General features: G+C 38.7%; 2 protein-coding genes and 1 long non-coding RNA gene across 3 annotated transcripts in view; 1 reads left to right on the top strand and 2 right to left on the bottom strand.

The window, feature by feature from the left end:
- The first annotated feature begins 3,394 nt into the window (after positions 1-3,394).
- On the top strand, positions 3,395-9,312 carry LOC117151847. Its single transcript, XR_004461988.1, has 2 exons — positions 3,395-4,632; positions 8,532-9,312. It is a non-coding gene; the product is annotated as an uncharacterized LOC117151847 (long non-coding RNA).
- Positions 9,313-10,858: 1,546 nt separating this feature from the next.
- LOC105680961 (integumentary mucin C.1) lies at positions 10,859-11,841 on the bottom strand. Its single transcript, XM_012387470.1, has 2 exons — positions 11,305-11,841; positions 10,859-11,248 (listed from the first exon to the last, which is right to left on the bottom strand). Exons 1-2 carry the CDS (start codon positions 11,839-11,841, stop codon positions 10,859-10,861), a joined length of 927 nt encoding a protein of 308 aa, XP_012242893.1.
- A 238-nt stretch (positions 11,842-12,079) lies between these two features.
- The window catches only part of LOC100746347 (homeobox protein extradenticle), a 42,275-nt gene continuing 39,798 nt past the window's right edge, over positions 12,080-14,556 (bottom strand). Inside the window, exon 9 of the mRNA XM_033321649.1 lies at positions 12,080-13,022. Within this exon, the coding sequence (XP_033177540.1) occupies positions 13,008-13,022 (15 nt within the window). The 3' untranslated portion in view covers positions 12,080-13,007. The remainder of the gene's footprint in view (positions 13,023-14,556) is intronic.

The raw sequence follows: 14,556 nt of genomic DNA, 5'->3' as shown, positions 1-14,556 counted from the left end.
AATTTTAACTTTAAAAACGTTTACCATCGCTGCTACTACCGTTACTGTCGCCATCTACGAGAAAAGAAACTATTCCACTACTATTATTACCGCGACTACTATAACTACGACTACTGCTGTAACTTACTAATACTATCACTATTATCGCTATTACTATTACTATTACAATTTATTACCGCCGTCGATAATACCGCTACTATTACTATTTACCACTGCAATTACTATTACCAGTGTTATTAAATACCATTACCACCACCAAACACCGCCGCCTCTACTGTCGCTGCTGCTGCTGCTGCTTCACTACTTACTATCACTACTACTACCACTACTGCTACTACTAATATTACTACTACTGCTACTACTAATCTACTATACTATACTATACTACTATTACTATTACTACTACCACTACCACTACCGCTACCACTACTACCACCACTACCGCTGCTGCCGCTGCTGCCGCTGTTGCTACTACTGCTACTACTACTACTACTACTACTACTACTACTACTACTACTACTACTACTACTACTACTACTACTACTACTACTACTACTACTACTACTACTACTACTACTACTACTACTACTACTACTACTACTACTACTACTACTACTACTACTACTACCACTACTACTACTACTACTACTACTACTACTACTGCTATTACTATCACTACTATTACTGCTACTACTACTACTACTAACACTACTACTACTACTACTATTACTACCACCATTACTACCACTACTACCGCTACTACTACCACTACTACCACTACTGCTATCACTACTACCACTACTACTACCACTACTACTACTACTACCACCACCACTACTACTACTACCACCACCACCACTACCACCACCACTACTACTACTACCACCACCACCACTACCACCACCACTACTACTATTACTACTATTACTATTACTATTACTACTACTACTACTACTACTACTACTACTACTACTACTACTACTACTACTACTATTACTACTACTACTACTACTACTACTACTACTACTACTACTACTACCACTACTACTACTATTACTACTACTACTACTACCACTACTACTGTTACTGCTACTACTACTACTACTACCACTACTACTACTACTACTACTACTACCACTACTACTACTACTACTACCACCACTACTGCTGTTATTACAAGTACCACTACTACTGTTATTACTATCGCTGCTATTACTACTAACTACATTACGACTATGGTTACTATTACTGATAGCATTATTATTACTACTTTTACTAACGTTACGAATACTGAAACGTTTTATTAAATCAAATGCATTGTTAGTACCGTTATGACTACCATTAAAACTGTATAGTTTATCGTAATCGTCGTTCTTCGGTGCAAGGTGGAGAAGATACATCGATCGATCGATTAACCGTCAGTCATACGTACTCGACGTACAAATGCATTAGAAGAAAAAAAGCGAGAAAAAAAAATAATTGAAGCGAACGAACAAAGGTCATTTCGAATTCCATAATGCGCTTAAACGAAGGAATAAGGCAAAACAATAGTGGCCGGAAGAAGCATGTACACATGTATACATAACATATACACGTATGCGCATATGTTACATATAAGAGGGACGATCGCTAAATAAAAGTGCGCGGATAGTCGGAATTATGTAATTATAGAAACAAGAGAATTTCAAGCGGAATGGAAGAAGATGAAAAACACGTATAACATACTGCCAATCATACGGAGTGTTTTAAGCAGAAACACACGCGAGATACGTGAATGTACATAAAAATAACATGCGTCTTTTTTCACAGCACGTATACACACAGGCATCTATGCGTAGATAGATGTAAATAAGAAAAAAAAAAAAAATACGTCGAGGGTGGTGTGATGGAGCGTGAGAAAGGGAGAATGCGTGACTGTGAACGAAAGCAGGATGAATGGAGGTAAAAGTCTCGCGAAGCAAAAGCAACCGGAAAAAAAAAAGGAGAAAAAAAGATGGTTCAAAAATCATATTTCAATGCCACTTCACGCTTGTCTGCGTAATCTGCGTGCGTGGATTTCGACTGAACATGTGCAACTATGTAATACTATCGTATAATTAATGTAAGTATCTAAGGATCGGGAAGAACGTGAGAGAAAAAGAGGCGGAGCGAAAGACGAGGAAAAGGAAAGACGATAGATACGTGGACAATACGCGAACGGTTCTCGTGGCTCGAGGTTCTCGGTGATCGAACATCTTCGTTTTCCATTGGATATAGCGTGTTTATCATTCTTTCTATTTTTCTCCTTCGACTTTTTTATTGGCGGTTTTTACATCGGTCGAAAGAATCGAGAAGAACGATCGAACTGACGAGTTGAGATCGACATCGAAACGAAACAGGAGGCACATTCACGTTCGTGTTATAGATATTTAATTACGCTCTACAATGCCGAAGAAAGTGCCATTACGGTAAAAAGATAGGGAAGCGGAAAATAAAATAATATATACGAATTAAAGAAGGAAAAAAGCGTATAAAACTATGAAAAAAGCATCGAGAATCTCGCGAGGGTGAGTTTTACGATGTGCAGTCGAGCGTGCTGAGCGTGATTTTTTCCCTTAAGTGCTTTATAAACTCAATCGTATTTCGTATCGTCACGTTTAAACGTCGCTGTAAAGAGAATGCATAAATATAATAAAAAGGAAAAGAGAAGAAACGAACGAATGCGTGGGAATTTCGGATACTCGGGCATGCCAACGTTTACACTCCTCGAAACAAGGAACGAAATGGAAGATCGTTCTAACACTTCCGCTTTCGTTTTTCTTATCCAAGAAGATGTTTATCCCTCCTTCTTTTCTTCTTACTTTATTTATTGCGTTCAAAAATTGCGCTTTACTTTTCTTTATCCGCCACCATTGTCTTTATATTTATTTGCCTAATTATAAATATTAAATATTTCATTTTCGTTATACCTTACGGAAGCTTACTTTTATTTTCTAATTTACACGTTATCGCAAGTTATCGAAGAAGCATTGAATTTCACGTTTGCATGCTTCACGGATACGAAAGTGTTAGAAAACGTATCCCAAGACGCGCGAGTGAAGTAAAATGGAATATTATTGAAACTGTTTTTCTGTGATAAATCCAAAGAATCTAGCCAGATCGACGATGGCGTTGCGTCGATAAACAATTTTCTAGCTCCAAAATGTGTTTGTACCAATGTCGAGTAAGAAAGCGCGAGGAAGTGTAACGAACGAAAAGTAGAGTATCTGAGCGAATGAATGGAAGATTGCGAAAGAAAGGGAAGAAAGTGCTAAAAAGATCGACTGCCGAGGGTTGGACAAAGGGGGAGAGAGAGAGAGAGAGAGAGAAAGAGAGAACGAGAGAGAGAGAGAGAGAGAGAGGGCGAAAGAGATGAAGAGAGAGAGAGAGAGAGAGAGAGAGAGAGAGAAGACGAAAAATAAGATCAACTTTCGCGTGCGCGTGAGCGATACAAGTCGAAATCTTCAAACTTACAAAACTCTTTAGCATCGTAAAGGCAAAGCATATGACCAAGCTCTTAACGATGACTTAGCGTAAACGACAAACAAGTAAATATAAATATAAATAAAATATGAATATAGGTATAAATTGAGATATAAATATACACTGCACACACGCGCGCGCACATACGTACGTGTGTGTGTGTGGGGAGGGAGGGGGCGGGGGGTTAGTTGTAATTCAAGAGTGTACGTATAAATATACATAATAAGTATAAATATATACATCCATACATACATACATATAAATAACTACGATGCAAGCTAGGTTAATGAACGGTTAATAACGATAATAACATAGTAATAACGATAACGTTGATAATATTGATCACGATGCTTGAGAACGATACTTGTAACGATAAGTGACGCACGATTCGAACAACTTTCTCGATCCCTGTCTCGCAGTATACGAAGCAGTGTACGAAGCAGTGTACGAAACAGTGTACGAAGCGGTGTACGAAGCAGTGTACAAGAACAGCAGAACGCTGCGAGTTGAGATAACAAGTGGTCGGTAACGAAGCGAGAATAGTAGGCGCGAACAACGGATGCTGATCAGCGTAGTGGAATGGAAGCAGAGAGGAAAGACGACGGAACGTGTTGAAAACAACGGGGATCTCGAAAATGGCATTTGAACGTTTTACGAAAGAACGATGGAACATTTAGATGGATTCGATACTGCTAACAAGTCCAAGTAGACGTTAAAATCGGTCAAATTATCAATTTTTCCAATTTATTCTATCTTTCTATTCGCATTTCGTGAAATTCAGCTACGCGTGGTTCAGTTTTACGAAACGGGTGTACACGAGGGTGTTAGCGAGCGTTACGCGTTGGGATTAATCGTAAAACGTTTGCCGTTTGCCAGCTATCTAGTCGTCAAAGTTAAACATCTATTCGTACTATAAACGCACGAATCCCTGTCGTCGATCCAAAGATCGAGTTCTATTCGAGGCATGGATTAGCACGAGCTTGTTCCGTCAATCGTTGAAAGCGGTGCTCGAGAATCGTGATTATCCGATAACGACGGGTACAGCTATATTCGACGAGGCGCGTGTAAAATGGTCCGATCGTTATTGGATGAGCATGAAGGGAAGAAAAGTAGAGGAAAGCGGGAAAGCGAGTGCGAGTAAGAGAGAAGAAACGACGAATGCTAACGAACAAAAGGGACAAAGGAGATAGAAGGAGATGGAAGGAGATGGAAGGAGATGGAAGGAGATAAAAGGAGATAGGAGGATAGAGATGGACACTGGTGAAAAGGGAAAGGCTAAAGACAGCGATGAGACACGCGAGGCCCGTGATCTCGTTCGGGCTGAATTTGTAATAAACGTAATGACACGTAAAGACACTTCTCGGCTCGTTCGTAGAAACCGCGTTAGCGATTAAAGAAACTACGCAGAGTAACGTGAACTCGCGATCGGATTGTGTATTTCCATCGGTTTCCAGGCAGCAGACACTTGGAAGCGTCATTTATTTGGTCGATCGTGAAAACCAGAGAATCTATATATAATTTCATTGTTTGTGTTTATTTCTAATAACGCTAAGCGAACAAAGGATATAACAAACGACGATGATAGGAGGGCGTCGAACGAGATAACACGTAAATACTACGATTAAGAGTTTTTCTACTTATCTATGCATATTATGCATGTGTGTGTGGGTGTGTGTTGTATATACATATACATATGTATGTATATATACGCATATGTAGTGTTGTGTATGTACATATACATACATATACATATACATATGAACAATATACACGTATAAATATGTACACGTAAAAGATAACGCGTATATGCATTTTACATGTATATATTTACACATAAGTACATGGATACGTATATATGTATAAATATATGCATACTAAGCGAGTACGAACGAATAATGAAAGCGTATATCGATACTAAATGCCCCGTTGATAATAAATAATCACGAGAAAGAAAAGATATAAAAGAAATAAAAGTTCGTCACTAGACCTCTCGGCTGTTGGACGAGCCGACGAGCTCCGTAGAGTTTCATACTTTTGCAAATAATCGAAATCCCGTCGATACACTATTACACACCGATCTCTCTATGTATAAAATAGACGTATAAATATATTTGAACGGTTTAAGAAGAGAACATTCGTGTCGATCCGAGTCTGAATCTTCGTCTGATCAGGCGCCTTTTGCAGCCCGCGCGGTTCGAACGAATCGGAGCGACCATTTAACGCGACGGATGTACGTGCATGTCGATGTATTTGTTCGGGTTTGACCAGTCGACGCATTTTCCAGCATCGGTTTCGCGCTGCGAGTCGAATCAGCGTGGCGCGGACCAACGTCCGCTCCGTCGAGTCGAGCGATCGACCCTTCCGATTTTTGACTCTTTGAGAAGCACAGGGATTGTTTTGCCAACGCCGTACTCGTAGCATATAGTAGGAAAGAAAACGACGAAAAAGAAAGCTGATCGTTTCTCGATTTAAACCTCGTTTCTTCGCTGTAGAATCGCTGCTAAGCATCTCGACACTCCGATTTCCTCTCAAAGGGTTAAACGATCGCGCGACCGTCGCGGTATCGCGTTTGTTCGTCGACGTTATTTCGCTGAAACTTTGTATCCAGATGTCGCTCGACTAGACGGTTTCGCGTCACGAGAATGCTAAAACATACTATGTACAGAAAAGAGCGTAAATGTATTTTCGAGAGAGAGAGAGAGAGAGAGAGAGAGAGAGAGAGAGAGAGAGAGAGAGAGAGAGAGCGAGAAAGCTTTGCGTAGCTCGCGTCAAGACAAAGGCTGGTATCCTTTCGGAATATCGAGGAGGAGGGTGAACGGTAGTAAAAGAAAGAGCGATAGGAAAGGGGAAAAATCGCGATAAATCATTAAATAGTAACAAGAGTTGCCTTAATATTACACGTTCACAAAACTAGGATACGCGAACGAACAAAAAAAAAAACAGAAAAAAAAAGAAAAAACAAAACAAAACAGAGGAGCGGAGATTATAAGAGAAGAAATTCGAACAGTCGTATCTTCTGGTCGAACGTCACGACGAACACGCGACGGATACACGGCCGGTCGCGAGTGGCGTTTCCTTTCTTTCGACGACATACGTACGTATTCCATCGATGATTTTCCATACGAACCTCGTCGCCAACACCTCTCAATTTTCGTCGATTTAACGATAGCGTAGCGTATTCCAACCAGTTCGTTAATCAACTGTAATTTTCTTCCGAATTGACGTTGATCCGTGTACGAGGCAACCGTGTTTCCGTGTAAACGTTTGGAAACGCGATCGCGACCGGTTCCAATATCGCTTGTAAAGAAAACTTACTGTACGCTGTTGTTCGCGAACGATGTACTTCACGGAAAACATCGAATTACGAAATACTATTTATTCCTCTTGCACGTTCGTTCGATCCACGCTTGTCCATCCATCGTTCGTCCGTTCTACGTCGCGAACCTTCATTCTTTATATTTCGCGTCAACGTCGCTGGCGAACAATAGCGTATCGACTCGGTGTTGAACGCACGTAAGAAATCAAAAAGAATGTGACAGCGAAAGAGAGAGAGGAGGGAGAGGGAGAGGGAGAGAGAGAGAGAGAGAGAGAGATAAAGAGAGAGAGCAACATGGGAGGAAACTCGAACAAGAGAAAGAAGGAAGAACGAATCGAGAAGAAATTGATACGGAAAGCGAAGCGAACAATGGCTGGCTGTGTATAATGAGGCGTGCAATGAATCTCGAATGCGTCTATGAAAAAAAAATGAGTGCATGAGAGTCGAGAGCGTACCTAGCGACGAAAACCTGGCAATGAATGACAGGCTACGTGACAGCCGGTGCCTGCTTCAACAAACGACAGAACGAACGAACGAACGAACGAAAGTGCGTGCGTGTGTGCCTGCGTGCAAGTGAAAGAGCAAGAATATACGCGAGATCGGAAAAATCTAGCGAGCTCGAGCGACAGAGTACGAAATCTGTAAACGTTTAATAGTCGCGTGTACCATTGTTATAAAAAACAGACGTTATGTAAAAGAGGAGAGAAAATAAGTAAAAAGAAAAAAAAAAAACCATTGAAAGCTTTAACTTTGACTAAACTAACTTTAAAAGGGTATATAGCGATATAACGCAGTAATTGTTGCTGCCAGTTGTGTGAATGGCGGACGATTGGCGGATGATTCTGCGCGAAATTATTACCGACGATCGATAAAAAATACATTCGTATATGATAATATAAAAATATATATATATAAATACATGCATATATATGTATATATATGTATATGTATATGTATATATATGTATATATGTATAGTTTAATCTACCTCGATGTACTACATTCGTGTTTTGAGGCACGTGCGCGCGCGCGCGGGCATCCAAATTCAATTCTTTCTTTGATATTCTTACAATCTCGCGGGTATATCTCGTTCGCGCAATATCCTGCCAATCTCTGCGTTACTGTAAACTTACTGTATATTACTTATACATATATACATACACACATATGCGCGCGCGCGCGCGTGTATGTATGTGTGCGTATATATATGTATATGTACATATATATATATATATATATATACATATATACATAGATGTATGCATATGTGAAAATGCAAAGGAACACTTGTTTTTCTCAGAGAATGCAGTCGAATGCAGATTGTACCTTTATACGTATTTCATTGTTCGCGCGCACCGTTCGCGTCGCGTCGAGAACACGGGCGACGATTAGCCAAAACGAAGAAGCCGTATCACCAATATTCGTCGATCGGGAACGAGTTCTTTCTTTCACGATCGAAACGACCCATTTTTATCGATGAAAAAATCGAGCCGACACGTATTTCTTAAGAAGCGCATTCGCGACAACGTTCTCACCGTTCACGACTGACGAAAAATTTATTCTCGTAGTTTAAAAGAAGCACGCATCAGTTTCGCGTGTTCGTCGTGACGCGAACATTCGTTTGTATCATTTCTCTTCTTTAAATGAAAAATAAGTATTCTATATGTGTGTGAACGTATCTGCCAGTGAGGAACTCTCGTATGTTAGAAAGAAAGAAGGAAGAAAAACGAGGAAACGAAAGGATAAACTCGATTATTCTTTGAAATTTGCGAAAACGACCGGTTCGGTGTCGAGCATGAATGTGTGAGTGAAAGTGCGAAGAAAGAAAGGGAGCGCAAGAGGAAGAATGAAAACGAAGACGTAAGCATGCATTATTACTTATGTATTATGCAGTAAACGAGGAAAAAGATACTTACCTTATACATATATATATATATATATATATATATATGTATACAAATATATATATATATAAATATTATATATATATACATAGCTAGTTCAATTTGCAAATTAGTGTGTATTGTCGCTTTTAAATGCCATTATTTCTCAAAACTTAAACCCAACAACCAATTTCAAGTTCATTCTTTTTTTAAGGAAAAAACCAATAAAATAATGTGTTAAAATATTTCAAGATACTCGTGTTTTTCAATTAAGCTTAAGACATTACGAAGGCTAATTAAAATTTTCAAAGTTTTTCCACTTTTAACGAATACGCGATCTCTGCGTTTCCGATGTTTCGAAATTAGTGCAGGTACTTCAGAGAGGGCGCACTGAATTGTTTTTTTCCATCATCTTCTTGTATATTATCCGAGGCTCGACAGATGGCAGCACCAAACGCCTCGTGAAGTCCTTTTATACGAAATATAAAGATAATCGCATAGAAACGACAAGATACCTTCCGAACCCGCAGCTTTCGCTTAGTAAAAATGTTTATTTTTTATGAAAACTAAGTAGTATATACTTGTAACCTCCCAAATATAAATTTTTACTCCATTCGTATTTCATTCAATCCTAATCAATTCCCCCGTTAACAAATACTTTTCTCTACAAAATAAGATGTTCATCGGAGCGTGGTCAAAGTCGCATCTGTTGGTTGTTTGCTATAAAAAAAAAAAAAAAAAAAAAAAAAAGGAAAAAAAAACACGTAGAGAACTCGTGATAATTCAAAACGTTAAGGAACTAAAAGAATATGTAAAAGGTAATACTTTATGCGAGTAACGTGAAACAGTTGTACAAATCGAACCGATATTACTTTTGAGCGTTTTATTATGTTTACCATGATTTTAATCGATACAATGATTTCTGTGGTATACTGTTGTACATATCGAGACGTGATTTCAACTTGCTTTCCGTTTTTGAAACTTTTAGAAATATTTATTTATTTTCCGAATATATTTAAGAAAGCTGGCGAGAAAAGAAAAAGAAGGAATATCGGTTTCGAAAAAGCGCGACGTTTAAAATTTTCACATTACGAAATTTTAGTAACTTTATAAAATTGTAGATTCGCTATTGAAATGATCGAGATTTCTTGCCCTTTTATTAATTAGAAAACGAATGTCATCGAAAACGCTTCGAAAGGAAAGCAAGTTGAAATTTCATCCGACAACGAGAAACATAAATGCAATAATAACCAGCGTCGGCGTGCGGTTCGGTAAATTTTACAGATGACCTTTTCTTTCTCTGGTTATCTTGAACGAAAGTTAGACGATTGAAGGAAGGGATCGAGCGGAGGGGGAGCGGGGAATATGAATATATAGTATCTTATATCGTGTATCCATAAATGTTAAACGTTATTTCTTATTCTTTTTTTTTTTTTTTTTTTACTTCGTCTTATCGATCTCGTATTCGTGACTCGTTTTCATTTCGTTTTATTAAATGTTAGGTAGAGCTTATTAAGGAACGCTCGAAGCCGGTCTCGCGGCGAACTTCAGGCGCTCTTTTGTCGTATACTAGCTGTGCCAAACGCACTTGTACTGGTCGCATGGTTGGTGAAAAAATTGGCTGAAGATTGACTTTTGAGACGAGGACATGAAATTTCCCTTTTTCTTACAACTGTCTTGTCTGTGAGTTCTTTGAGTGAACAAAGTAACGTAGTCTAAATTTTAATACATATAATTTTAACAAATAAATAAATAAATAAATAGCAAATTGACGAATCGCGTTAGGAGTAGAAAAGGATATAAATTAAAGGGGAATATTTCTCAATGTTCGATCTTCAGTCGATAGTTTCACCAGCGACATATTATTTAACAACAGAATTTAACCACCTAATCTTCTGCAGGATACTCGTAATTCTCATCTTCGCTTCATCTTCGTTTATACAATAAATGGATATCCTTTTTTCTTTTTTCCTACGTGCTAAGTAATAAATCGTCGGGCCGCAATTCATCACGACAATCAATAGTTAATAAATCCATAAAAATTATCTAGCTGTTGATCGACTTTCTTCTGTCTTCAAAAGGTACGTCCAACGCGTTTTGGGCATAATAATAAATTTCAATAATAGTAATAATAATAATAATAAAAATAATAAATGAACCTAATAATTAAATCGGAACGCGATCACCACAATACGAAGATCACAAATATCAATAATATTAGTAATGATAATAATAACGGCGATAGTAATAGTAACAGTAGCAGTAGAAGTAGTAGAAGTAGTAGTAGTAGTAGTAGTAGTAGTAGTAGTAGAAGTAGTAGAAGTAGTAGAAGTAGTAGAAGTAGCAGTAGTAGTAGTAGTTGTTGTAGTAGTTGTAGTACTAGTAGCAGTAGTAGTAGCAGTTGTAGTAGTAGTTGTAGTAGTAGTTGTAGTAGTGGTGATAGTAGTGGTGGTAGTAGCAGTAATAGTAGTAGCAGCAACAGTCGTAGTAGTAGTAGTAGTAGTAATTAATAGTGGTAGTACTAGTGGTAGTGGTGTTAGAAGCAGCAGCTGCAACCGCAGCAGCAGGGGCAAACGGATGGGGTAGCAGGAGCAGTAATAGTAACGGCAGAAGCAGTAGAAGCAACAGTGGTATCAATAATAAGGATAGTGGCAGGACTACTATCAGCAGTCGTAGCAGGCATAATGGAAATAGTGGTATTAAGAACATAAGCAGCAGGAATATCCGTAATGATAACAATAGAAGCATTTTCAGGAACACTCGTAATAGCGTCAGGAATAGTATTCATAATAGTAACCTCAGCGTTCGTAGTAGTAGTAATAGTTTTCATAGAAATAACAGTAGTAGCAGCGGTAACATGGCTGGTAGCAATAGTGGTGACAGTAGTACCAGCAGTATTAGCAGTAGTAATAGCAGCACGAGCAGACCTAATAATAACAGATTCAGTAACAGGAATAGTCGCAGTAGTAGTAGTAGTAGTAGTAGTAATAGCAGCACCGTTCGTAGTAGTAGCAACAGTTTTGATAGTAATAACAGTAACAGTAGTATTATTACGGATGGTGATGCTGTTGACGATAGTAGTATCAGTAGGATCACCAGCGGTAATACTTCTAGTACTTGTAGTAGTAGTAGTAGTAGTCATGGTAGTAGTATCAGCAGCAGTAGGGGTAGTAGTAGTAGCAGCAGTAGGGGTAGTAGTAGTAGTAGTAGTAGTCGTAGTAGTGGTAGTGGTCATTAATAATAATGATGATGACGACGATGATGATGATGATGATAATAATAATAATAATGATAATAATAATAATAATAATAATAGTGATGATAATAATAACAATAATAATTATAATAATACTAATAATAATAATAAACAACAGCGACCATGATAATAATAAAATAAATCTCGTTTTACTAGTTAGTATCGTCGTTACAATGATGTACTTAGCTATTACATTTTTGCCTATGGACTATTCTCTTTTATATACCTCTATATGTATAGCTACAATATATAATATTTTCATGTTGAAAAATCGTATACATTAGTGTTGTGTCGCGGGACCATTGCTTCGTTTCTATTCTGTTTCCCGATCGTACTTTTTTATCTGCTTGCTCATCACGTTTCTATATGTTCATCCCTTTTTCCGTTCACTGTCTTTTCATTTCGACCATCTTCGCTCGATGAGTCTCGCTGAGAGGGAGAAAGGTGGCGTCGATGCATAGAAGCGTTCACGCTTGATCTTCGCAAAACAGCGTGGAACAAAAAGAGGAAACGATGGAGTGGGAGAAAAAGAGGACGAAGAAGCAGTTGTCGTACAAGTCGAAGAAGTGAAAAAGGTAAAGGACGATAAACCGACTAGGAACGGGTCGTATCTGCCGTTTCTGGCCGCTTCTTTCTTTCGCAAGCACAAACAACCAACCCTTTTGCTTAATCCTATCACGTATATCGCGAATGTTGGGTGAACTTCTCGTATCGCGGTGGTGTGTTGTTCGTTAGCTTTCGATCGTAAACCAAAGCTCGACAACGTATCGTTCGTTCGTCGAATTCTGGTGCGACTTTCTTTTTACGCGTCGCTTAGGAACGTGAACGCTTCTCGCTTAGAGAATCTGTATTACATAACATTAATAGCTTAATATCGATTTTTAGTTCGTATTACTCGCCGCGTTAACGACGAGCCTCGGATCACAGATAGTGAGGTGATCGGATTGCGCGAGCATTTTCACGATACATCTTATACATATGCGTTTCTACATCTTAATTTCATTCTCGTAATTGTCTGTTTCGCGCATCTTCTTGCGATTCCTCTAAGTATTTCAAGGCGACAGCTCCTGAAAGCAAACAGTACCGGCCGTGTACGCGAGCGTGATCACACAGTCGCGTGAAAAAGCACTATTAACAATTCCTCGCGATTCGTTTTTCCACTCGCTAAGTTAACTCGAGCGTCAAGAAATATCCGATAGTGTCCACTTTTTCAAAGAATCGAAGAAATAAAGCGACAAAGATGATTTGCAACGTTATTGCGTCAACTAGAATTTATCCGAGATATCTTTTTCCGGCGACTATTCAGATTCATGCACGCATACGGTCGAAGGAAAACTTGGTCGGAACGCAATCTTTACGTTTCTGCCCAGTTCATCGTAGGAATTTACCATCGCAATGATGACATACGGAGTTATACAGATACGAAAGTATAGAATATATATTTTTATACACATGTATACGTATACACAATACATATGTACCTACGTACGTACGACCAACTAAGGATAGACAGGCGCAATCGTATATTTTAAATGTCGAATCCAGTTGAATCGCGTTGTCTCGCGCCGCTTTCGAAACCTATATTTCCGTTCGACCGGAAGAAGCGCAGCAGTATCGATAAAAATCCGACTTCGATTCGTTTCTCTACGCTCCGACGGATTAGCCGATTAGCCGATTAGCCGATTAGCCGATTAGCAACCATGTAAACGACCACGTTTTACTTCACTAGAAAATATACTTTGATTTGCAAAAAGTTGCGTGATCGAAGCCGAATGAACAAGTTTGGTCGAGAAGAGTGGCCGAAAGTTTGGCGCTTCGCGACTACCAATCAAATGGCGGAGTTCGAATTCTGGATTCGACACCTGTGTCTCTGTACGTGTGTCGGCTGTTGAAATCGACGAAACAAAACAAAAGAGACAAAGGAAAGAATTTTTAATAAGATCTCGTGCTGAATCGTTGTTTTACAGAGAAAAAACGAAGAAAAAAAGAACGAAAAAAGAAACGTAGAAAACGGATCGAGTTTTTCGGCTCGCTCATAGGTACAATCATGCACACAATTTTTCAACGTAACAAAGTGTACGATACTAAGCTTTGTACAGCGAGGACACCGACAAATCGTCTTCTTATATACCTATGAAACACATGCGCGTACTCAAATTTCAGTAAATAAATAATAATGCTGGAAAATTATTACAATGATCGTGATCTGTTTCTTAGCACAGAAACACTAAATGGTGTCCTCGCGTTCGAACGAAATTGAACAAATCAGCACGCAAACATCGTCAACGTATCGCTATAAAAGTATAATTCGAAGCTAAACTTAAGACTCGGAACTTAAACCATAATCGAACGTAAGAAACATTCGCTAGCATTACACGATACTCGGGATACTGCTGGGATTAGATTTAAAAGGAATTACATGAAAAATCTAGCTGGAAGCTGCTTCACGACAGATCACAAATTTCTAGAAATGTCTGTCTCGTCGAGAAATAGAGAAACGAAAAAAGAAACGATATATATATTTCTTTATGTACGTCCAAAATATTATTCTCTTAAATCCTTACCCAGCAAAAAATTACGCTACGTATTATAATGGGGGGG

The sequence above is a fragment of the Bombus impatiens genome, unplaced genomic scaffold (assembly GCF_000188095.3).
Source record: "Bombus impatiens unplaced genomic scaffold, BIMP_2.2 scf_0478, whole genome shotgun sequence".
NCBI classification, from domain to species: Eukaryota; Metazoa; Arthropoda; class Insecta; order Hymenoptera; family Apidae; genus Bombus; species Bombus impatiens.
This window is presented reverse-complemented; position numbering and strand designations above follow the sequence as displayed.